The 24,641-nt window shown below is 38.3% G+C and overlaps 1 protein-coding gene across 7 annotated transcripts in view; it reads right to left on the reverse strand.

Moving 5' to 3' along the window:
* Window positions 1-24,641, reverse strand: part of ANO4 (anoctamin 4) — a 178,000-nt gene that overhangs the window by 109,808 nt on the left and 43,551 nt on the right. For all 7 annotated transcript variants that reach the window (XM_032106517.1, XM_032106516.1, XM_032106518.1 and 4 more), the window contains one exon: window positions 11,833-12,039. In XM_032106517.1, coding sequence (XP_031962408.1) covers window positions 11,833-11,902 — 70 coding nt within the window. In that variant the 5' untranslated portion in view covers window positions 11,903-12,039. The remainder of the gene's footprint in view (window positions 1-11,832; window positions 12,040-24,641) is intronic.

Genomic DNA, 24,641 nt, shown 5'->3' on the forward strand with positions numbered 1-24,641 from the left:
TCTTGCTTTAGCAGCTGCTGATTTATGCTCTATCAATATGTTCCACTGAGTAAAATCTAAGCAATATTGTCTGAGAGGATGGGAAAAACTCTCTTTCCACAGAAGTATGAGAAACATACACAAATATAAGTGAAGTAAATATTAGATTTTAAAAATTTTATGGTTTTTTTTTTTAAAGATCAGTCTGAGATTTTTCTCAGTTTACTGAGACTTTCTAGTTCAACAGAAATAATATTTTAAATTACCTCATGGCACTCCCTCTGATTTACTCATTGATGCATAAAGTTGTGCATAAAATAATATACTTTTTCCTTTATTTGTCTTGAAGGGTCCCAATTAATTAAGTTAGGAAAAAAAAAGAGATTTTAAAAAGACCTTTAATTTTTAGAGGCTAAATGAGATGGCATGTTCTAAGTCAGAATTTTAACATACTTTTAAATATTAAAATAATCAAATGCGTCAGGAAAGTGATTTATGTACCAATGTAGTTAATATGGTAGTGATGTTAAACAAGGTCATTCCAACTTCTAGTGAAAGAGATTTTGCCATGTGGGTGGATGATCCTGTCACAGGGCCATCTACCTCTAACAGGGTGGTATTTAGGAAGAGCAAATATAATTCTAACATGAGCAAGTTTGTTTTGCTACACTAAGTACTGCATGTAATTTCTACAGAGAAGTTCCTTCTTACCAGACCCTCTTCTTTAAAGCAAGCACAAAGTTGCTGTGCATGGTGCCCTTCTCACTCTAGCCAAACCCATGTCAACGTGGGATAAAGAATCACCCCTTCAGGTACATTTTGTTTTGGCTTCTCACTGTGAGTTCTCCGCAGGCCATCTGCAGCAAAAGCAGAGTTTCAAATGGAAATTGTGTTAGGCTTTTCCTATTCATGTTAGTCAGGGCTGTGCATGTTTGCATAGCACAGCTTTACTGCTCTCAGTTCTGGCACTTTTCATTTCTGTGACAGGAGCAAAACAAAATGCACAACATAGTCGGTCTTCCCAGGATCTGCCCCATGACTGCACTGGACAATGCAACTGCAATGGATGAAAAACATTTTGGTTCAATTATTGCTTCAGAAATAACCCCAAGCTGTTCTATGAGTCATAGAATGTAGGAAAATATAAATTAATATACACATGTCTTCCTAGCAAGATAAAGATGGCCTGAAAGCAGTAGCTCAGAGATAGATAATTATTTCATTAAGTGGAAGGCTAATGTGTATCATAACAAGTCTTTCAGAGAGAGCTGCTTTTGCTACATTGGTCAGAGAGTGTTTTCTGTCAGAAATCCTGCATCATATTCTTTTTTGTTCCTCACCAACCAGTACTGTTATACTCCTTCTGCCTAGGCATTTTTCTCTCCCACAGCATAAGGTGAATGTCAGAGTGTTACTGTACACACCAATTGTGCTTCAGTGATTACATTCGATATATTTTAATAGATCAAAAGTATTTAATTGTTTGTTGCTGCCCTTAAATCTCTGAGGTACAATAGCGCAGAGTTTCACAATGTAAAATTATCATCGCTAAGTATGTTCTCAGCACAGGATGCAGAAACATGTCTTGTGTCAGCCTTGAGCTGCCCCTTCTCCGCACAAAAGAAAAAGGCTTTGTTTTCAATCTGTAACTTTGGCCCATCAGCCTAGCACTGCACTCCTTTCTGGAAAAAGACTGTTACCCAGAAACTTTCCTTCCATCCTTGCTCCTTACCAGCAGCACTAAGCTTCCTCTACCTTACAGCTTCAACATGTTTTCAAATTTCTACAAAGGAGGTGAGGTGTGTGTGGTGAGTTCCCTTTACCTTTCATTTAGATGCTTGTTTCCAGTCCTGGGTTCCTTTTGAAGATGGCAGTGGGGATAAGGACAGGAAAACTTGTGTTTAATTCTCTGTTTCTGAGAACTTGCTGATGTATTCGTATATTTAAGGCAGTGTAACGTCAGAGTAAGACCAGCTGTCTGCCACGTCTACACATGTACGTGTAGTGACAAACTGGGAATATCTTAAAGGTCTCCATTTTTCCCAATACAAACCAGTGTGTGTCACAGGATTTGCCCCATCTAGCTACAAACCACATCCACAGTTTTGGAAAAATTATAAGTAGTAGTTAATGATACACATTGAGAGGCCTTTGGAGATTTCTGTTTTAAGACAAAGCATTCCATAATAATAGCATTAATACACAAGGTGTTTCCAAGACTGAAAAGTTTGGGTACACTGTGGAATTACTTGCAGACCTTTGAAAAACTTCTGCCCTGGTAGATTTCCGTAGATGTCCATAAATACATAAGAACTTTCACATAACTTTCGATATTCTTAATTGGTTTATCAGTTACCTTAAAACAAATATGTATAGTCTGTCACTATTTGGTATAGCTAAACACATCTTCTTCCAGTATGCAGAAAATACCATTTATCTTAATGGTTGTCACACTGATTATGAATAAAATATTGTATCTGCCTGTTAGCATCCAAGATGAGTGTAAAAGAACAGAAATGTCTTTTTAATTCTGAAAATTATTGGCATAAAAATACAGGGCTTCTTCATTTTCCGTAAGAAAGACCAAGGAGTGTTAGGAAAAAAACAAAAATTCAAACCCCAAATCATTCTGACTAACATGAAGCACCTATGCCAAAGATGTCTGTGCATGGTCATGTGCATGGTCATGTCAAAGATACAGTAATAAAAATACTGGAATTATTTTTGAAAGGCCATTTAAAAACAGATTCCCTTTGCATTGCAATACACTGTAAGACTCAGCATATGTTTAATTATGTTAGTACAAACTCTTTTCTTATCTTCCAGAAGCAGCAGTAGTGAAGGGGAGATTTCTGAACACCTAATATTACTGATTTATCACAGACTAAGGTGTTTTGAAGGCATATGGTGTCCACTCTCCCCCCCATTAAACCCTGGCTGGCATCAAACAGAGAATTTGTGCCAGTTAACTATAGAGAAGCAGAGATTTCTGTGTTCAGCATTTGTTCTTTCTCTCTCATGCTGTGAATGCCTTTCCCAGAGACAACCATAGAAAAAATGGACAGATAGCCCTTGGTGCAAAGCAATACCTCGAAAATCACTTCTACTGTCACAATAGCCTGAGCACCAGAATATAGGGATAGGGTCCTGCTTGCCCAAATTCTCATATTTCCAATTCTCTCACTGCCCATAATGAGCCGTGGGCATGAGTACAGTCAAACCCACCAACGCTGTGTTTGTATCATCAAGGGGGAGGCACCTCTTGAGCAGCGAGTTTGAACAGGACAACAACTGCAGAGAGCTGATAATCCACATCTCCCACATGGGCAAGAACCCAAACTACTGGACTGCTGTGCCAAAGCCCACAACCTCTCTCTTCATTTCCCATCTATGCTCGGAGTATGCCACAATGTTCTGATTATTGAAAGAACCGGAGTGTTCACACAGAAGCCCCAAGCATAGAATGTCACACAATCCTATGCCTAACATTTCCAATTACTTGGCTCTATTTGGCCCTGGTGCAGATTCTTCAGCAATCAGTAGAGGAACAGAGCTGCAAAACAAGCCTTTGGAATTACCTCCTAGAAGGACTCCATTGATTATACAAAGAGACAGGGCACCAAAGTGTCTCTCCTACTGGGAACAAAGCTATCCTGTTCAAGTGCCACGATGCCTGGGATGGGTATTCACAAGATATAGTCTGAAAGTGACACAAAACCACAGAGTGTAACTAAGCAAGGACATTTCTCCACAGCTGTATATTGCATATGAGGATCTAGAACGAAGCCTAAGATCTAAACACATTGAACAATTCAGTCCATTTCCTACTACCCTTATTTGTATAAAAATAATAGTAAGAATGATTGTTAGCTTCTCCACTTTCCTCTTACACTGTGAGCACACACGTAAAAACACAGCTATCAAACAAAGATCACCATCCTCAGTTACAGCATCATAAGCCCTTTCCCAGGTTAGGGCCATGAAGCCTGGAAATCCACTGTCATCACAAAGTCTTTTTTGCTTTTGTCTCAGATGAGAGCTACCGTGCAGACCCCATGAAATATGCCTTCCTGTACAGAAGCTAAACATGATCAATGACTCCCACCCTGGTCTATCACAGGGAGAGGGTATGGTTCCAACCTACCAGCCTGTGTGTGTGGAGACCTAATAAGGGAGAGGTTATGATAAATATAATTATTCAGTTACAAACTGGAGTGGAAGAATGGGACCAATATTTATATATGATTTTGTAAAAATATTCTTTCTCAAATTTTTAGTATTTCTTTGAGAGAACCTTACAAACAGCAGGAATCATGCCCCTTATACTGGTGCAGTTGACCTTTCCTATATAGCCTTGCAACCTACTATAATTATCAAAACCTGCTAAGGAGAAATAGAGCACTTTGACAAATAGAGCACTTTGACATTAAAATGCATGGAGTAATATTGGGCTGTTCACATAAGATGCCTACCCAAAGGAGATTATTTTCAGCAACTGGCAGTAAGCAGAGTCTCCCTCACAAGCAGAAGGAGTGTATCTGAATATCAAGGGTCTTAATTTTCAGGCATTCTGGTAACACAAAAGGTGCAGTTGAAAAAATTTTCAGTTCTGATGATCCTTAAAAATCTTTCATCAGTGTAATAGGTCCTGAATTCCTTTTTTGTGTCTGGTGCATTCCTAAAGCAAGGTCTAAATAAAGTATCAAACTGTAGTGCCATCTCCCTTCTTCTGTTTCAACCACCCTGAATATTACTAGTAATGAAGAAGGCCTCAAAAAGTCATATGCTTTGTGCTCCATTGGACCTCTAAAGCACAAAATAGTACAGTACTGCATTCCCAAGGGTGGGAGCAGCAAATATTGTGCCTCTGTGAAGATCCCAGCATGGAGAGGACACATTTGCTTTCCTGAGACATCCACTCACGCAAGGCACAGGAGCAGTCAGTGGTCTGCATGACCCAAAGGAAATTCTCAGAAACAAAGGACAGATTAAAAATGATGTCACCTTTCTGCTTTGCTGCTGCCCTTACACCTGGTCCAAGTTGTAACATGAGTTTTATGCAACTCTTTAGGGCTTTTGGGCTTTTTTGGCACCACAGTACATTGGTTGGAATTTCTAGTGTGTTCATTAGAACCCTAGAAGCCCTTACCTGTAGCATAACTACTCACCCAAGGAATAAGCCCCCCCTCCTGATTTCTTTTTGGTATTTGTTTAGGTTGTGGTTTTTTGTTGGTTGGTTCTGGGCTGCTTTTGTTTTTGTATGTTTGGGTTTTTTGTGTTTGGGTTGGTTTTTTTTTTTTCAAGTATAAAGGAAGGTCTGGCTTAATTTTGAAATATCAGAATGAACCAGCAGGCTTGGTGCTAGGAAACAGGTCTTGCTGTTTTTTGGACTGATACAAACCTTTTGTGGAAATTAGTAACACTACGCAGCCCTATTTTAGTCAAATCCCTTTTCTGACTTTAAAAGCATCTCTGCCAAAGTAGAAGCTAGTTTGTTCCATCTTTTGACAGTCTTCCTGCAAGAATCTTTCTTTGGAATATATGTAGCATATTCAACATTAGAAATAGAGTCTTACATAATACTAAACCCCTTTAAGCAAGAACTATAGAGCTAAGAAAAAGACCAATTTTTCAGTCAAGCATTACAAGAACATAATAACTGATTATTCAAAGTCTCTCTCACTGTTCCTTGAATTAGAAGTTATTTTTTAGATTAAATGGGTCATTACTTTCTCAGAAACTTTGCAAAATTTTATGTATTTTCTATTTCCTTCAGAATAGAATGGTCAAGTTGTTTTAAAACAGCTGTGTTACACTGGTCTCAGGACATTATAACCTTGCTCTGGCATGAGTAAGTTTAGTCCTAAGCCTTTTCATGTTTTTTCTCTTTGAAAGGAAACTCTCTGATGGTAGAACAGTCAGAAACATCCACACAGAGTGGCATTTTGCAGCCTTTGTGAGGTGACTACATATTGTAAGCTAACAACAGCCAGGAGAGCTGAAATCTGAAGGGCAACTGTACTGATTTTAAAGTAACCATGCATAACTGATTGCAGGACTGAATGAAAGATTGTTCTATAACAGGAAACAGGAGACTGATCAAAGCAGGAAGGAAAAAAAAAATATATCTTTGAAAAGCATTAAGTTTAAAAACACATAGTCCCCAGAGAAGCAAAACACCCTCAAAGTCACCACTTAAAATGATTAATACTATTTTTGAAGCCCCTTATTGAGGGCATGCATAGGTCCCTCCCAGGTAGGTTCAGTACTTGTGTGTGTACCATGCAGCACAAATTGATAGAGAGGGTGAAATTTCTGCCTGCCTCAAATACATTTAAATTAAGCAAGACAGATAGCATTGAAAACCAGTGCTTTTTATGCTAGCTTTTTAAAAAATTTTTTTTGTTAGCAGGCTGCTGCAAAAGTGTTCTCCAAAGTGCTTAGAACGAACATTCCAGGAGACTTTGTACCTTAGGATCAGGAATTTTCAAAGTTACTGTTTTCATAGAAAAGTAAAGGGCTGAATGAAATAGGCTGAATGACTAAGCAAAGTGACAGAAGATTTCAAGCTCTGCATCATCTGCTAGATAGTTCAGCTCTTAATTTCAAAGTACTGCATAATCACCATGTGGTGTCCAGTCACTCAGTCCGGTGACAAAAGGTCCTTATGGTAATTGAGGCAAACTGTTCTCATTAGGAGCTTTGCAGAGGCTGCAGAGCACCAACAGTCAGGAGAATGAACAGTCTATGTTCGGCAGGGAGGTGTTTACAGATCACACTTGAAGTACCAGCATGGGAGAAATTTTGCTTGGTGCACTGAACTTACATTTCTTTGAACACAGGCTGTAGATAAAGAGAAAAGTTAAATATACAGGCTGGTTTCTTTGACATTAATGTCCCTTCTGCATAGGAATGATTCTTGTCAGCACGTGGGGGTTATAATATGAAAATCAGCTTAATGAGGGGAATACTAAACTTTTATGAAATCTGCTTGCATTTTCTATGTTTCATTCCACATGAGAGAAAGTTCTATATACACCCAGCAGAAGGCATATTGAAAAAGATTGTTCCCCTAATAATGTTAGACAAGTAAGATAACAGCATTACCGTCAGTGCGAATTCAAATTTCCAGATGAATTTACATCAGCCATCCCCATGCCATGCATGCATTTGCTGCCAAGAAATACTTGCATGACAGAGCTTTCTGGCAGAATTATTTGCAGGGTTTTATTATTTTTATCTGGGAGAGATGCATGCCACACATTCTGCCAGTCAGCAAAGAAAATGGGATTTAACCAGCAAGTCATATCTAGCTAACACAGATCTTCTAAAGACCATTTACAATCAAAAGTGAATGCTGACAACCATATGCATATTTTGTGATGAGAAGAAGATATATTTTGCACGGTCAATTACCATTGTTGAAGGATTCAGTCTGAGATTTCTTGATAATTCAAAGTTCATTAATTTGTGACTAAGCTTATTAAACACACATTTCCTTTTTTCCTTTAATTTTGGTTGCCAGTTTCAAGAACCATGCCTTTTTACTCGCCTCCCAAATAAATTTTTCTGTTGGCCAAGACCCCTAGCTCTTCTTTCTTATTTACAAGCTCAGTAAGTACAGTCATCAATAAAAATGTTACGGTTTGATAAGCAGTTAAAAAAAGAGGATCCAAATGTAAAGAAAAACCTGTCCAAGGCAAACATACCTTCTTTTAAACTTGTAATCTATCAAATACTACTTGTCACAAAAGGTGAGAGAGTGCAAGAAAAGTTTCTCCAACGAACCCAGCAGACTTTCACCATAATGCCCGAAGTCAGTCCTTTCAGCACATAAAGTTCTTTCAAGTATCATGGATATTCCTGTATCATTTCAGGTAGCAAGGAACGTCCTTTCCAAAATGTACAGTTCTTTACCTTTGAAAGGGATCTTTTTGAAAGTAAATTCTTGAAAGCAGAAATTTCTAGAATATTTTAATATGTTTCCTGGAGTAAAGAATCTTTTCATGTTAACTAAATTTTGGAAATAAATTATTCCAAAGACAACCCTTCCTTCTGGTTGTGTAGATTGCCTGCAGTAATGATTTGTATATATGATATAAATTACAATCTACATTATTATGTATACACTAATATATATAAACCTCAAAATGCATTTTTACCAGAGGCACAGAGAGAGAAAATCTTACTAGAGAACCTCTGAATTCCTGCTATTACAAAATGGGTAACAAGTGTTAGGAAATGTTGCAAGTAGAGAATAACTAAGAAGATTCCAGAGTTTCACACAATGAAAGAATTTGCTTTACTACTGCTTAGACATATTAAATAAGACATTTTTTCCACAGCCAGCAAATTTAGTGACTCCTAGAAAAATGAGGTTTGACAAGTTCTGCAGAATCTGAAAATACAGGAATTTTTCACCAAGAGAATGAAGTAATTTAACATTGTCCTGACTTGGAATAGACTAACAATGGAAATAGCAGAGAGGAGCCCAGAAATCAAAGTACTGCTTGTTGCACAGCAAAGGTGCAACACCACCAGAAGTGAGGCAAAGTGTTTTTTGTCCCCATATTTGCCTAACCCTGACATTGAGGGAATGGACTGCGATGACAGTTTAATCCCCTCTAAGGATGTTCCATACTTCTTCTGCTGCTCTTACAGACAGTCTAAATGATGATACCATTGCTTTCAAAATGAGCCTTCCTTGTGCAACACAGGCACATCTATTCTACACTGTCTTCAGGAGTGTTGTGCCAATTCACTGCAGCCAGCAGTCTGCCCCAATGGCTTTGAACTCTCCACTTCAGTAGCCTTGTACCCCATTAGCCACAGCACACTACAACTGCTCATATAGATGGAAGATGATAACTGGAGGTTTCTCAAAACTAAAAACATACTATCCCTGGTTTTGGAAGGAATGCATATTTGCCTTAATGGCATTGCATCTAAATTTATCATCTGATTGCTATACTCGTCTTTGATTTTCTTCTTTCTAAGAGAAAGTTCCCTCATACGGGTGCACCTGCAAAGGTGTCAGGAGTTTTCCCTTCCCTGTTAATAGCCTTTTTCTTCCAGTTGTTTCTCCATTTTCCTCTGTGTTTTGTTTCAGTTACTCGATACCTTTATATCTGCTTAAAATCCAAGCTCAGAAGTTGTGGCTCTGCTCGCGGCTGAGTAGTACCTCTTTGCAAGCTTGCACAAAACAAGTTTTAAAATTTCATTCATTTTTAAATAAGGTACAGTACAGACTACGTACTGCTCTCGAGCCACTCTAGCACCCAGATTAATAATAGAAGTCATGAGCCTCAGGCTTCTTACTAGCTACAAATAAAACTGGCAGGGAAGTAACTGGAAAGGAATGCTGGAACAATGCACCGTATCTATTGTTTCTCGTCCTTAGCATATAGCTATATATGAACTTCATTCAAAGGAAACTGCTGTCAAATAAATTGAATTCATGATAGATGAATAAAAGGTGCTGTTCTTGAAAGACGAAATGGGGCAAAGGGAAAAAAGGTGCTGTGAAGAAAACAGAAGTAGTGTGCTATCAAAGGAAAATAATACCCTCAACCTCCACTTTATCAAGTGGTTTCTTTCCGTGGTTCACTCTCTCTTACTGATAAGAATTAAAATGCCATTTTAAGTCCTAAAAATACCTTCTATTATGCTGGACTGTCATCATGTTTGGAGTATTTGCTAACTGGACAAAAGAAATTTCAGAGTGATTATAACATATACTACTCCAACACTGAGAGCTACTTGATTGTGTAACAGCACTCCAATAGAAGGAAAAACCCAAATTGTATGAACTATTTAAAATTAGATGGAACAAAACCCTGCAAACTTACTGCGTGCAGTAGCAGGAGGATAATTTAGAAAACAGTGGTGTAAGATTTGCTACCTGGGAAATTAATATATGTAAGAACTTCATCTTTCTAAAATATCAAGCTGCTTATGGTATCTTAGCTAAGGTACTGCCATTGGACAACTAGTGCCTTAAGCTAATTATGTAGCTACAGTTGTTAATTTGTGACTGAGTTAGAGTGAAGGACACATGATTTACAGTTTAAATTAGAATTTCCTCTTAGGAGTGCTATTCATTGCTTTTGCTGCTGACCATAATCTTTCTTAGATCTACTTCCATACAGCTCAAATGGTTGCAGTTTAACCTGGACACAGACACAAATTTAGTGGTCTCAAATAGAATTAAAAAAGCAGACACGAATCATAGAAATGATATTTCATCTCAGATGAAAAAATGTAAGTTAGTCAAGAGAAGACTTAAATATTCTCCATAGGTCACAAATGCTGTTATTGTCCAAAGAGCAGAAGAATATGTCAGATAAAACTTATCTCATATACTGAAAGCTAATTCCTCAGAGAATCACCATCCAAATGGTCACTAATGAGCTCTATTTTAGGAAACCTCTGGGACCTACCTATAAATGGATCTTTTTCTTGATCAGAAGCCAGCATATGCTGCTTGCACATCGTTTAATGTTAAAGCACAGGCCATACTGATCAACACACAGGTGTAGAATATGTAGCATCTCAAAATGAATGTTGTTATTGTGCATGCTCAAGCTACTTTTAAAAAAAACTGTGATGCCGGGCTTTTTTGTCAATCTCTTAACACGCTGCAGACATTATTATATATCTTTAACAACAATAACATTTCTGTAGTAGTAATTTCTGTACTTCAAAGAAAAAGACAGAAGCTGACAAAACAAGACAAACAAGTGAACAGAAGAACTGAAATAAACAAAGCATATGGTTATGAGTCACTGTAAATTCTTCAATCTGTGTTGACAAAGATTATGGTGACTAAATACTATGAGTGTATGAAACTCATGGCAGTAGACCTGTACAGCAATTCACAATAGATAATCTAAAGTGTAAACCTCTACAAAAATTAAGCCATTTACTAGATCTGCAAGGTAAGGGGGGTACACTAAAAGTTTGCAGGCAGAACTCTCTGTCTCACAGAAACAGACTCTGCCTCCCAGCACCCAAGTAGCTGCATACAGCATATATCATGCTCTTTCCTGGGCAGCAACACTGGAAGATTACTGAGACCCTCCAATAAAGATGCTACAAAACTGACTTCATGGGCATCTTTAATTTGCTCTGCTCAGGAAAGAAATTTGGAGTTTAATTTTCACTGTGAAGAACGACTCAGCATGGCCAGTACGAATGTACTCCCCTGCTATAAGAAAAGATATTTCTAAAATAGCTCTGGCAATTATCATAACAAGGAATGAACTCATGATGTAAATTAGAGTTTGATGGTTCCCAGGAGATTTTGACTTTCTTTTGAAAAGTTGCATTTCGTTAACCAGTTAACCTATGTTGTAAGATCTCGTACGCAGGTTTTGTTAGTGTTATAGCAAGACAGAGTTTGATCTACACCCCAGATTGTGTCTTTGTTCAATACCAGTGTTAGTGTCTATTACTGAATTCCAGGGGGATGACTCTAGGGCCTCTAGGGCACTGTCATTAGCTCAGGGATTATCAAAATTAAATATATATAAGGGAAGCAGTATTAAAAAACAATAGCCCAAATCTCTCTCTCTGCATTAACATTTTGGATACCACTACACGTTGTAGGGGGTTTTATGATTAAACTTACATTTCTATTTCCCACTTTCAGCTGTCCCAACTGCTGTTACCCCCTATAATCTATACTTGACAAAAATATACCACGGGTAAACAAAACATCCATTGGTAACTCTCACAATCAATAGATTGATCTCCATGCAAGCACAATCTCATGCTATTAACACCAGCTTTGCCACGTCATGGCACATCACACATGAAATGGGGCTGGAAAAGGTATCAAGGCAGATCTGTTACCTGGCTGATGGGTTTTTGTTTTTCCACCAGTGACTGATGAAATTGTAGATCCAGAAGACGAGGCTTCCATTTTTATTGACCCTCTGGCTTGTGGGATCGAAGGATGCCCATCCACAGGTGGATGCTGTGACACTGGGTAGCTTGCTGCAGTTCTCCTCTGACAGACTTGCACACGCTTTTCAGCCCCATGAATAGATAAATTTATACCTGACAGGAATAAGAATTAGGACTGTTAGACACAAGAGATCAACATGGAATAACTAAAATATAAATTCTCATGGTTTAAAATGGAGCTGCAACAGCCTTCTTAAAGGAATAAAAAAAAAAAACAAAGAAAAAAGAGAACTCTAAAAAGACTAATTTTCTATGAAAATTAAAAATGTGAAAGTCTTTGCTGCTGTGTTGCAGGCATCAGAGTCAGCCACACTAATAGATATTTAAATTAATACATAGTCATGGTTTACCACTTCGCTGGTCTGCAGGAGAAAATATCTCCCATTCCTTCAGAATATCCACACAGCTCACAAAGGACAATATTAATGAGGCAACTACCATAGAGTTTATTAAATGACTGTTTTCTGATTGATGGATTAGAACTTCTCAAAAAGTATTTCTTTTTTTCTGAGGCTTTACCAGTACTAGGAAGTCTCATCATATGGAAAAGATGCTACAATTGAGGTATTAACTAGCTTTTAAGGAAAAAAAAAAAAAAAGGTCTGTTTTGAGGAAAGCAGTAAGGCTACAAACAACAATAACAAGACCTTAAGCTTGGGAAAAAATTCCACTTTCTCCAGTCCTGTGAAACCTTACCTTCAGTACTGGAAATTGTCTTTCACACCAAAATTCTCAAATTTGTCACATAATAATTTTTTATACTGAAATTGTGGTTAAAAAACAGGCTTTACTTTTCCAAAGGGAAAAGCAAAGTTGAAATTTCCTGTGTGGCCAATGCATGGTCTTAGAAAGAAACGCTATCTTACAGTAAATTGCTGATTCTGACTTCCTCCTGTCCACATTGATGCAATTGCTCCAACTCCACTTGAATTGCTTTCATCATACTGTGGTTGAAAATCTCTTTTGGGCAAGAAAGATGAATGATCGTTCTATGCTACTGTTTTACGCTTAATTTAATTGTGACTCTTATTGCTTCTGTCAGCAAACTATCTTTGTTTTAAAAAAAACCAAATTAAACCCCCTAACCAGATATAAACAAGCAAACTGAGAAGCAGATGGAAAAGCAGACCCTAAAACCGAAAGTGTGGATATTGTAAGCACACTGTAAAGTGCAGTTGCCCAAAATCATTAGATATTATTGATTGGATTGCTCAGTTTTGTGAACTGAAATGTCCAAGAATGCATTAATGACTCTGCTCTTCCAGCTCCCCTAGAAGTCAATGTGTGTGAACCTCCAGGTCATGGAAGAGGTTTAGAATCTCTGAAATATTAATAAACTTTGATCCATGATATACTATCAAGGGGAAGAGAGCTACCACTTCCACAGGCGGTTTGTGAAAACAGTGGGGTTGCACACAGGAGCAAAGGCTGTGCAAACTGCTCTCCTTTATGATGGTTTTGTGCATTCAGAATTGAAGCTGCACACTCAATACTTGTCTTTGCTTCCTGACACCAGAGCTGATCTCCTGCAGGAAATATTAAGGCATGAGGAGTTTCCTGCAGCAACTGCTCACCTAATTCCTGGTTTTAGGGCTAATGTAACTGCCAGCTTCTAAAGACTGTTGAAATCACATCCTAAGGATACATAGCAAATTCCAGTCACCTTATTCTTGTGAAAGGCAGCATATCAATCCATGTGAACAGAATGACAACGAGCTTGCCCGGACAACATGTTTCTTTGATCATGCTAGCTATAAGGGACTTCAAACAGTGAGAAGCTAAGCCCCAGCTGTAAAATGAGCTCTTTACTTCTTTTGCAGTCACTAGAACATTGTGATGCTCAAAATATTGAGCAATTATCCCTAAGGTATTAAAAAATTAGCTACAACCATTTTCTTTAAGCATCACCACAGGCTGTCCCACCATTTAAAACAACCATCCCTCTGAAGCTTACGGTGAAGTCAGCCAACGCTCGGTACTAAACTTGAGCCTGTCATCAGCACATACTTTCTAGCTGGATCTCAGTAAGGCTGTGCTTTCATTTGGTCATGAAAATAGGGATCTATTTTAGGAACTGATTCCAAACATAAACCGACTGCTACATTACTCTGAGGTTCAAGTTAAGTTGCTTCTTCACATTCTGAAAACGGTATATAAACTCTTGTGCAGCTGTGACTGAGCTTCCTAAACTATTTCTGCAGTACATTTTTTTTTCAGACATGAAAATAAAGGATACTGCTTCCAGATTGCTATTCCTAAGAACTGCAAAATTTGCAGATTGATCACATCCAAAATTAGGTTCAATAGACAACTTGCTGCTGGTTATATGCAACCTTTTGCTTCTTCCACTAAAGAAAGATGATAAATCATACCTCCAAACTATGTGAGAAAGAGTGTTCCAGCATCACTGATAATTTTACATTTACAATTTTCTTTTGACATATTTAAAATTTAAAAGTGCCCAAAACCAACCACACAAAGTGTGTCACAAATGTATACAGTATATTTGGAAGTTCTTCACTCCAATCTCATTGGTACTGCAGTTATTTTTTTCACAGAAGACATGCTTTTGATTAGGAGAATTAATTTCCATTATTTTCCTGAGAACCAGATACAGGACAAAGATGCAAGTATCCTTATTTAATTATAATTTCAGGTTTTCCCAGAGAAAGATCAGGTCTTGCTTTTCTATGTGCATTTGTTTTTGTTAAACTACAAGTCTAAAAAAATGTAAGACAGTAATACTGCAGCAAGCTGCAGCATTACCTTGTTTTCATGTGGGCGAAAGTTCTTTTAAAAGAGATATTGGCAGTCAAAAATACATCCCCAGATAACATGCAGAAAAGCACAGACAAAGGGAGGGGGAATCAGAAGTAGAAAAGATATTGGGAACAATGCATGTAGCTTATGGCAGATGAAAACCTGGTAAACTATTGGCACTAAACAGACTCTAGAGTAAACTCTCCCTATTCTTCCTGCAAATAACCCATGCTGCTGATAAATCCTAGGGTTTGTGGATCAGAGATGTGAGAAAACAGCAAAGAGGTCTCTGAAGAGTAGATGTTAAAGTTGACATCATTTGCTTTTTTTCAGTGTGACAATACCCACACAAGACACCTAGAAAGAAGGAGCAGCTCTCCAGAAGCACTCTGCAGTCTGGGTCTTCAACTAACTGCATTTAGTGGAGTTTTTCTCCCGCCTTTAGGCTTGGCCATATAGCTGCTGACACCAAAATCCCATTACCATTGCATGCCTGGCTCTATGGCCTCTGGTTGTACCTGTGCCTGCAGCATGGTCATTTTTAGGTGAGCTTGGCACTCATACTCAGTAGCTGGGTACAAGCACACTGGCATGCTCTGACAGGTAGTATAGTTGTTAAAAAAATCAGGAGTCTCTCCTGCCTTGCCCTCTGGCTTAATGTAATGGCTCACAAGCACCACTTTGAACCAGGGCTTCACTGCAAATACAAATGAAAAACTTAAATACTGTCCAGCATCCACAGCTGACTTTTCAGTTTGCAGGACTGGCTTCTGGACAAGGCTCTGCCACCTGCACCTGGCTGGCTGCAGTAAGAGTGGGAAGTAGAAGTTTTGTGATTTGAAGCTGGATGAGATTTGAGCCTTTAAGTATTGCAGATATCACTCAGCTCTTTTCCTTTCCTGCATGCAGCAGAAATCCTTCTCTGTATTTTCAAATCTTCACATGCCTTTCTCTTCCTTACCTGTATTTCTCTCTTTTTTTTTTTCTCATACAAGCTTTTTGTCTCCATGAGGAGCTGCTCTTCTTACTGACCTTTTGTTCTCTCATGACTCTGAGCTTGCAGGTTCATGTAAGACAAACACCTTCACTACCTTCCTGCCAATACATCTCAGCTATGCAGTTTGCTAGCAGAGAAGTGCAGCCTCTATCCTGCTTCTGGATAACTTTTATTGCTCCCAGATATGTCTTTTTATTACAAAATTTTTCAAAGCATCAGTCCTTCTGTATTGAGCATATTTTGTCTCTTATAAAGTGGTAGTATGCTTCTGACACATAAGGATTTATAATGCTCCAGATAAAACCTGCATATGAGAACATTAAAAGGGAGTAATGAAGTATTCCAAGTCATGAAGCAGTAAAATCAAACATAAAGAAGAAAAAGGAGGGAGAAATTATTAAAAGTTCAAAACACTACAGTGTGGCTGAATGCAAAGTTTTGTGTGACTGATATTTGTTTTGGTGGCCCATCAGATGCTACAAAGATGAACAACAACATCCTGCACTCCTTGGAAATCACTCTGCCCATGCACCTGATGGACATCTGCTTTGGTCGTGTGTTAGCATGACCAGCAGTTGTGCACCATGCACCTCTGCTATGCATCAGAGCACAGTGACATGGCTCTGCTGCCAATGGAGAAGGCTCCTGCACCTGAATGTGGGTCAGAAAGGCCATGTGTCCAAATTAAACTGTGCAGGTACCAAGACACCTCTCTACCTGGGAAGGCATCCCCACAGTGACTGTCAGGCTTGTGTCAGCCCCAGTTTTCTCCCATCTTGTACCACTTTGGGTTACAGGCATTTATTTATAGGTTCCTTTCTGAAATGTTTGTCTCTAGACAGAGATTATACGAATAGGCAATAATAACACAGTGCAGAGTTACAAGGTTGTACAAACCATCCATTAGCTAACAGTGCTTGATCAGCCTCAAGTGTCCTGACCTGCTTTATAGATCTTCCCTGGGATAACAAACTAGTTCTGGCAGGTGCAGAAAGTCCTTTCAGTTTTGTACCATCAGTGCCAGTGCTCCTGTTGGAGACCAATTACTCCATCTGCTCTCTTTTCTATGTGCCTTTTATTTTGTTTCAGTCCTATGTGGAGGCCTTAGGAGCAGTTTGAGGTAGGCCCTCTTTTCAAGGCCATTTTTTCAGCAGACCAAGTACAGGGGAGCACAGAGAAAGAAGTGAGGAAGAAAATCTCAGCTGCTTTATCACATAGGGCCACAAAAAGCAAAGCAGCTCTGGAAAGTCTGCAGTCATCAAAGCACAGATAAGCAAGGTCGTAGGAAGCAGCTTGGAAGCATGAGCAGAGAGCAGAAAATGAGGCTTTAAGGAGCAGCATATAAATGGGAAAATTAGATATTTAGTTCCTTTCAACTTTTACAGACAGGAAAGGAGAAAGTGAGCCAATTTTTCCACCTTAATAAGCTAAATACTCCTTCCTCACCTTGTGCAAATGGCCACATTTCCCATTAAAGTCAATGATGCTCTGCAGACAACTTCAGCTTTTTCACATTTTTAAGATAGCCTTGATAAAGGGGATCTCAGGAAGGGAAGCAATGTGAAAGTTTTCTCATGCAAACCCAGTTTAATTTGAGACTCAGCAGAGAGACAGCTGTGCTTGATGACATGATGGACTCTTTTGCTTGCTCTGAATCCTAGGTGGAAATGAAGGAACATGAGAGAAAAATTCTCCTGCTGTCCTCTGTACATATGCCTGAAAGCATAGTCAAAAGGCAGTTCCCTTTCTTTTTCTCACCCTATGCATTACTTAGGTAACAAATACATCCAGAAAGCATCCTTTCCTTAACTTGGTGAAAAATGTTACATGATCATTAAGATTCCTGTACTAGATAAAATAATTTTTCAAAAGTTTAAATAACATTTCTTTAACACAGCATCAAGTCTCTTGCCATTGATAACACATGATTATGAAATCATATCTAAGTCAGATTATGCTTTAAGTATAGCTTTGAAAATGTTGAAATACTTCTGACTACATCAGATGTAAAAAACACTTCCCAACTGCAAGCCTTCAGGTAAGCAAACATAAAAGCTACTACTTACAGAACTTCCCAGGAACTGCACTGGCTGGAGAGAAAGACTAATACTGTGCATCTTGACAAGCTACATGTGTTCAGTTTTCTGAGATTTTGCATGATTTCTCCTCCCACCCTGCTTCCTCCCAAATATTTGGGACATTACAGGATTTCCAAAATCTGTAGTAGTTTCAGGTGATGTTCCCTAAATGTTATTTTTTCTTATTTTCTATCAAAAATTTTGTCCAGTTGGCTTCTGAATTTACATCCATTTTTACCATACATAATTTTCCATGGAAAGAAACAACAGAGCTTAGACATACAGTCGTTGGAGGAATAGCTCTGGTTTTTTTTGTCTGAAATATGTTATCCATGAAAGTATTGTATTGAAAGATATCATGACCTCTTCCCTTTCCCTGTCCATCCACGCACGATACTATAGAGCTCTATCATACCCCCCCTCTCTGTTGTCTCTATTCCTGAGCTTTGGAGACCTAGTTTAAACTGTTGCTCCTTACTAATAAGCTGCTGTGTATCTCCAGTCATCCCTGGTCACTCCTCTGTTCCTTGCCTCTTTCAAAGGATGAAAAGGCATGCTAAGAAGGTTTTAAGAAGCAGCATCAGAAATGCCCATGGTGTTCAGGCTGTGCTTTCACCAAGGATTTACACAGTGACACAATGAAGTTTCTGGTTTTATTCTTTCCTTTGTAATTTCATTTGCTCCAAGATATTTGTAGATAGATTCTACCTCCCTGTCACATTTGCCAGCTCTTTGGGCAATTTTTCGGTGCCTCAAGTCTCTCTTTTCTAACCCATATACTTGAGGTCCCTGTGTCAAGCAAAGACTGCATGAAACAACACTGCATTATTTTTCTCATTTCTATGTTGCATCATTTTCCACATCAGTTGCTTTGTAGGTCTCATGTTTGTTGCTTCTCTACGAGCATCATCGTACAGCCTTTTCTATCAGCGAAACGAATCTTCACAGAGGAGTATTACTTGCCAATGCATTACCTTTTGTTTTCGTTACCTGCCTTTAAGGGGAGGAGAGTAGCATCATCCCCAGCCTGCAAGTCACTGGTGAAGTTAGGATCTGCATTTTGAAGTGGGATCAAAGGCACATCTGAGCTATAACCAGGACTCCAGGAAGAAGGGGCTTGTGGATGCACTGGGTTTTATCCAGTTTCATCTGCACTGATTTAGAAATGAACTATTAAAGAGCCCCACGTTCCAGGGGAATATAGGTTTACACTTGCTTGTGTGCTTTAGACCAGAATAACTTATTCTTCCCTACGAAAAAGGCTACATTACCTGTGATATTGTATCCATTCAGATATGCATCCAGAGCCAGTGTTAACTTAAGTCTGTCAAAGTCCTAATGAATAAAAAGATCATGCCCACCTTAGGCCTGTCATCAAAGGATTGTTTTTACAGCCCCAAAGGTGATTCATCAAATTACAGCAAGCTAACATTCAAGAGTATAACTGAAAAGCTCCCATAGTGCTCACTGAGAGGCAAGATAACAACCTGAAGTCATGAAAATGCCTTGGAGAGAGTCATAATAGTCCTACTTTAATGGTCTACATGACACTCTGGAAAAACACTTGTCTTCCTTTAGTATGAAAGCTTAGCTAAGTGAATATAAAGCTCTTGGGGTTGCTGTTGAATTAGTGGTGACTGTCAGGGGTATGTTGCAGTGCCATTGTGTTGAACACAAGGTGATGCCTATGCAAGTTGTATGAGCCCACATGAATATATGGAACTTGTACCCCACCCAAGATGCCTAATTTGATTAATTTTTAAGTCTTGTACTTTTATTTCTGTCTGAAAATTCATGCTTTAGTTCCTCTGTATAAAAACAAACACATTGTACGGTGCCTAAATGTTGTATTTACCAGGCTACTGGAATAAATGCCTAACAATTTTGTGCAAAATATACCTCACTTCAGTTCACCCAGCAACCTGAAACCAGTGTCATTTGTCACCGTCAGAGCTGACTGAACTGTTCCTGAGATTGCCTGCATTTTTATTGTTGTGGTTTTTATTGTTCTCTGATTGTTTAGGATCTATTTCGATTTACTTTGTTGTTCCTATTGGACTTCCACTAGTGTTAGAACGACACGCATGTTGAAGAGTAATTTAAAAATTAAAAAAAAAAAAAGCATTTAAAAAAGTTCCTTTGCTTGCCCCAGTATGAAAATTGCAGTGAGGAAAAATACCATGTCTTGAAATCTGATAAACACAACAGAAATCAAAACCTGAGGCTGATAAAACATTTTCAGCAAAGTGTTTTTCTATCAAAAAATGGTCAATTTTTTCAGGAAAAGAAAACCCTAAAGTCATGAATTTCTGTCAAAAATTTTGTTTAGAAAATTATTCTGAACTTATCTGGACTGGAATATATTACTTTTTTTTTTGTAACGACGATGCTTTGGAAAATGTAATCTAAAAAATCAAGTAGAATACAAATTATCAAGTAGAATACCAGTTACCTCTGAGCAAGCCAAAGAAACAATTATCATTTCAATTACTGAAACACCACCTGTATTGCCAATCATCAATTAATGTTACTTTAATATACAAATAGTAAGAAATAATTAAAACCAGAAACATTCAAATCAGAGAGCAAAACAAATCAAAATAATATAACAAAATACAATGAATACAAGAAGTCCAACCAAGATGAAATATTTCAACTGTCCAGAAGCAAATTCTGATAGAATTATTTTAAGCATTATGTGGAAATGTGCTCAAAATAAATTCAAAGCGAGGGTACAGGAAGCAAGAATATTAGAATTTCTGTGGATTGGATAGTCTGGATTTTGACTCACTGTTTCAATAATCAAGTGGAATAGACTTGCATTAGAGTGAATGTAGGATCCTACAAAAACCAGTAGATTCATATTTCAGTTTCTGTCACAACAAATAACATCATGTCAACACTTTTTTCTTTTAAGCAGTTTATCCTAAAAAAGAAAATTGAAGATTGAATCCTTAATTGAAGATTGTCTCCTTAAGTGCCTTTTATTGATTTGGAAACTATACAGTAAATCTTGTCTTATTCATTTTATTATATATGCACAGCATTTACTAGATGAAAAAAGACTCAACACTGAGATGATTTAAAACTTACTTTCACCTGTGGTAAGCACTGCACTTAAAAATCAGTTTCTTTCTTAGCAAGTAGCTATTATTATGATCTTCAAAATCAAGAGCATTCTCCTTAAACCTGTTTGTACTGATTTTGAGCTTTTTACCCACACGTAAAAGGTAACTGCACACACAGCAGTGATACCTGGTACAAACTTTGGGGCAAACCCCAGTGCTCTGTGAAACAAAGCACCAACTGAAGTCCCAGATGCTTTTTACCGGCTGAGGAATGAAAAGCAGCACTAACCATGCAGATGTATTCTAAGTGTAGGTAGATTTAAAAGCAGAGAATTCTCTTTTTCCCCCCATTTTAATTTGCTGCCTGAATGTCAACTGCTACATTGCAAATACCACAAGTCTCGTTTTATCTGATTTAATCGGATATTCTCCATAATGCAGAACAATGCAATCAATCTGAGACATCATCTGCGAAACAGGAAAAAACCTCAGGAGACTTCAGAGATGGGAAAAGAAGATCTCTCAGGATACATCTGAATGTGTCTGCTCCATGGCACAGACAGTAACAATTTTCAGCACAGCAACTAGGCTTAATTTAACTTTCTCTTTTGCATCCCATTTCAGGGGACTTGTCTGCCCTCTTGCTGTTCCAGTGCCAGGCCCTGGTCACTCTCTCTGGGGCAGCTGCAAGCAGCAGGTCAAGTGCACCCCCCTGCCTTCACCCAGCCTGTGCTATAGCCCTGGCTATGGGGCCTTTTACAGGCTTGGTGTCTAAATGCTCACAGCTAGCTTTATCAAACCTCAATTGACTTTTACCTTGATGATATATTATCATCAAAATAACACAGCCAATGTCTTCAGGGTCAGGGCTTAAGACAATGAAACTTACTTCTACTTCTCCCTCCGCCAAATAGGAAAAATTATTTTATGCACGATGTTGCAGCAAAGTATAAACTTTACTAAAATGTTTTTAAAGTAAATATGCATCTGGACAGACGCACACTTGAGTAAACAGGTCACATGTGTTGGGTCAAATCCGATGCCTGGGAGGGTTTTTGCCCTCTGAAACAACTGTCCATTGTGGGCATGTCCCAGGCTTTAGCATCTCGTGTGTCCAGGATCTGATGCTGGATCCCCACTGGAAGGAGGCCCAGAAGCCCCCCACCCCTTCCAGGGAAGGCTCTCATATGGGCTGGAAGGATGTGCTGTGGCAGGTTCCATCAGAGCCTGGATGAGCATTGCCGTGCAAGGAAGAAGCACCAGCCCCACAGCCCTGCTTGCTGCAACACCTGTGTCTGCATCAGGCTCCTCCATGGCAGACATATTAACAAGGGCCAGTGTTACCAGAAATGTTGAGGCATGTTTATTACTTGTCTTTCTTTTGTGCATCATTAGTTTTCAGCACACCCTCTTTTGGCAAGTAACGATTTTGGTTGTAATAAAGCCTATGGTGCCAAGCTTTCTAAATGGTCATAAAGTGAAGGCAATTCCCAGAAGAGATGGCAGATGTAGTGTGCAGCAGATGCCAATGAAAATCTGTGTTCATCTGCCACCTCATCTTTCTGGCAAGACTTCAGACCGTTAACAGTAACAAAATACCATCGAAAAGAATATGTAAACCTGCCGTGTTTATACATATGTTCCTCATAGGCATCCAGTTGATTGTTCTCAGCTTGTGCTTCTCTGGATAGAACAAAGCACAGGTCTTGCTTATTCTTCTGAGCTAGACTGTATTTCTGATGGAAGACTAATCAACTCTGAAAGACAACAGTAATCACATAATGATCATCTGAATTTGGTGGATTCCATAGAGATGGAAAGTAGCTCTCTACTCATAGATACAATTTGAATTTCTTGAGCTCTTTACAGCAGAATGAGAAGAAATGGTGGAAAACTATAAAAACGCAGTGGCTGCCTTGTAGCATGTAAGGTCTCTAAAAGATCCACTTCTGTCAAAGACAGTGCATGCTCTAACTCCTTTACTGAATAACAGCCTCGTGCAAGGGCAAGGCCTACTGTTCTTTCATAAATAATTCTCTGATATGTTAGCAATTCAGAAAAGCATGCAAAGTATGCAAGATAGACTTTCAGGTATGTTTTATGCACTACGTAAAACACTGGATATTAATTCGATGTTCCTACCTTCTAAGAGGAGGCACAGAAGAGACGCAAGTTTTTTTTCAGTGAAAGGGCATTCATTAATATTCTTTCATAAAACTTTTCCTTTCTTCACTCATATCCCTGACACATAATGTCCCACTACTGTTCATTCATTTTAAAAACCACCAAGAGAAAGTAAAAAGGAATATTTTTTAAAATCTCCCTGCATATGTAAAAAATATTGCAAATATCTCCGAGTTACACTTACAAGTATTGCAAGTATACTGAAAGTTATATTTGTAAGAACATTTCAGTCTGAAAATGATACTGAATTTGGTCTGAATGTCACAGTGATTTTGAGGATTCAAACCAACAGACAGTTCAGGAAGATAGTCACTTTCTCTTCACAAATACCATTTTGTCCATAGTCAAGTAGATTCACCAAAAGATGTATAGAACACAATCTTTATGAACAAATCCTAAACTGACATTTCATCACCAAAACTGCCTATAAAATCCTGAAGGGATTCCGGGAAGATCTTAGCATTTCATTAACTGGGTCTGTCTTTGAGCAATATACAACATCTGAACAATTAAAAGTGGTTGTGTACTCTGCTCCTATGATAATACAACATCCACAAAAAGAAAACTCTAATACACAGGCAGCAGTCTATTGAGAAACCAAGAGAATAGTCTACAAGTAGGGCAATGAAACTTAAAAAAACTGGCGGGCAGCCTAGTCAGTGAAAAAAAACCCCAAACAAATAAAACATCAAGCCTTCCACATGCAAAATGGTTTTTTTGTTAAAAAACCCCCACACCCAAGTCCCAACAACATAAAAATACCCAAACAATCCACCTGTCTCATTCCTTCCCAGGGGAGATGTCTGGTTAGACATTACTCCATAAAGCTGTTTTACATACTCCCTGAAAGAAAGAGCCAAGAGTACTTCTTCACATTATATCTGATCTCCTGAATCAAAATCCCACTGGACTCAGGTCTTCCTTCTAATCCTTTATGAACACAATTCTAAATCCTGAAAAGTCTGTGGTTTAGAAATAATATTCTTGTTAAATTTCTATGAGTAGTTATCCACCAACCAGAAACATTTTTCTTCATTTACAAAGCAATATGAGCCAGCTAACAAAAGGGTTTTGATGAACCACAGCAGTCATAATTACAATTACATGAAGAGAAATCTGCGAATAAATTTCCATATATGGTTTTAATGCCTCAATCAATAAAGCATACAGTGTGTCTTGAAGTCAAATATGTAGATGAGTTAGAACTGAAGTGGATGAAAGTGTGAGAAAATTAATATTAGATAAGAATATAATCTGTTAGAGAGCTTGTTCTCTAATTCCAGATAATGTTCATGATGTTTTCCATCTCCTTTTGTAACACCTCTCCTTCCTGAAAACTGGGCATGGTCTTCACTTCATGACTTCTGACAATAACACCTTCAGTGATCAAGCCATGGCAAGGAACTGATTATGACACATTCCCTTTTTCAAAAAACTGCTGGGTTTTGGGTTTGCTTCTGCCTTTGCAAATGTGAAAACTTATTCCTCTCAAAATGTATTTTTCCATTATGAGACTTTTAAAATGTAAATCTAAGCCAGTCAAGATAAAAACAGTTTCACCATTGAAAATAATGAGCTTTTCTTTATTTTTCTTTCAAGTCCTCCAGT

The sequence above is a fragment of the Corvus moneduloides genome, chromosome 4, assembly GCF_009650955.1.
Source record: "Corvus moneduloides isolate bCorMon1 chromosome 4, bCorMon1.pri, whole genome shotgun sequence".
NCBI classification, from domain to species: Eukaryota; Metazoa; Chordata; class Aves; order Passeriformes; family Corvidae; genus Corvus; species Corvus moneduloides.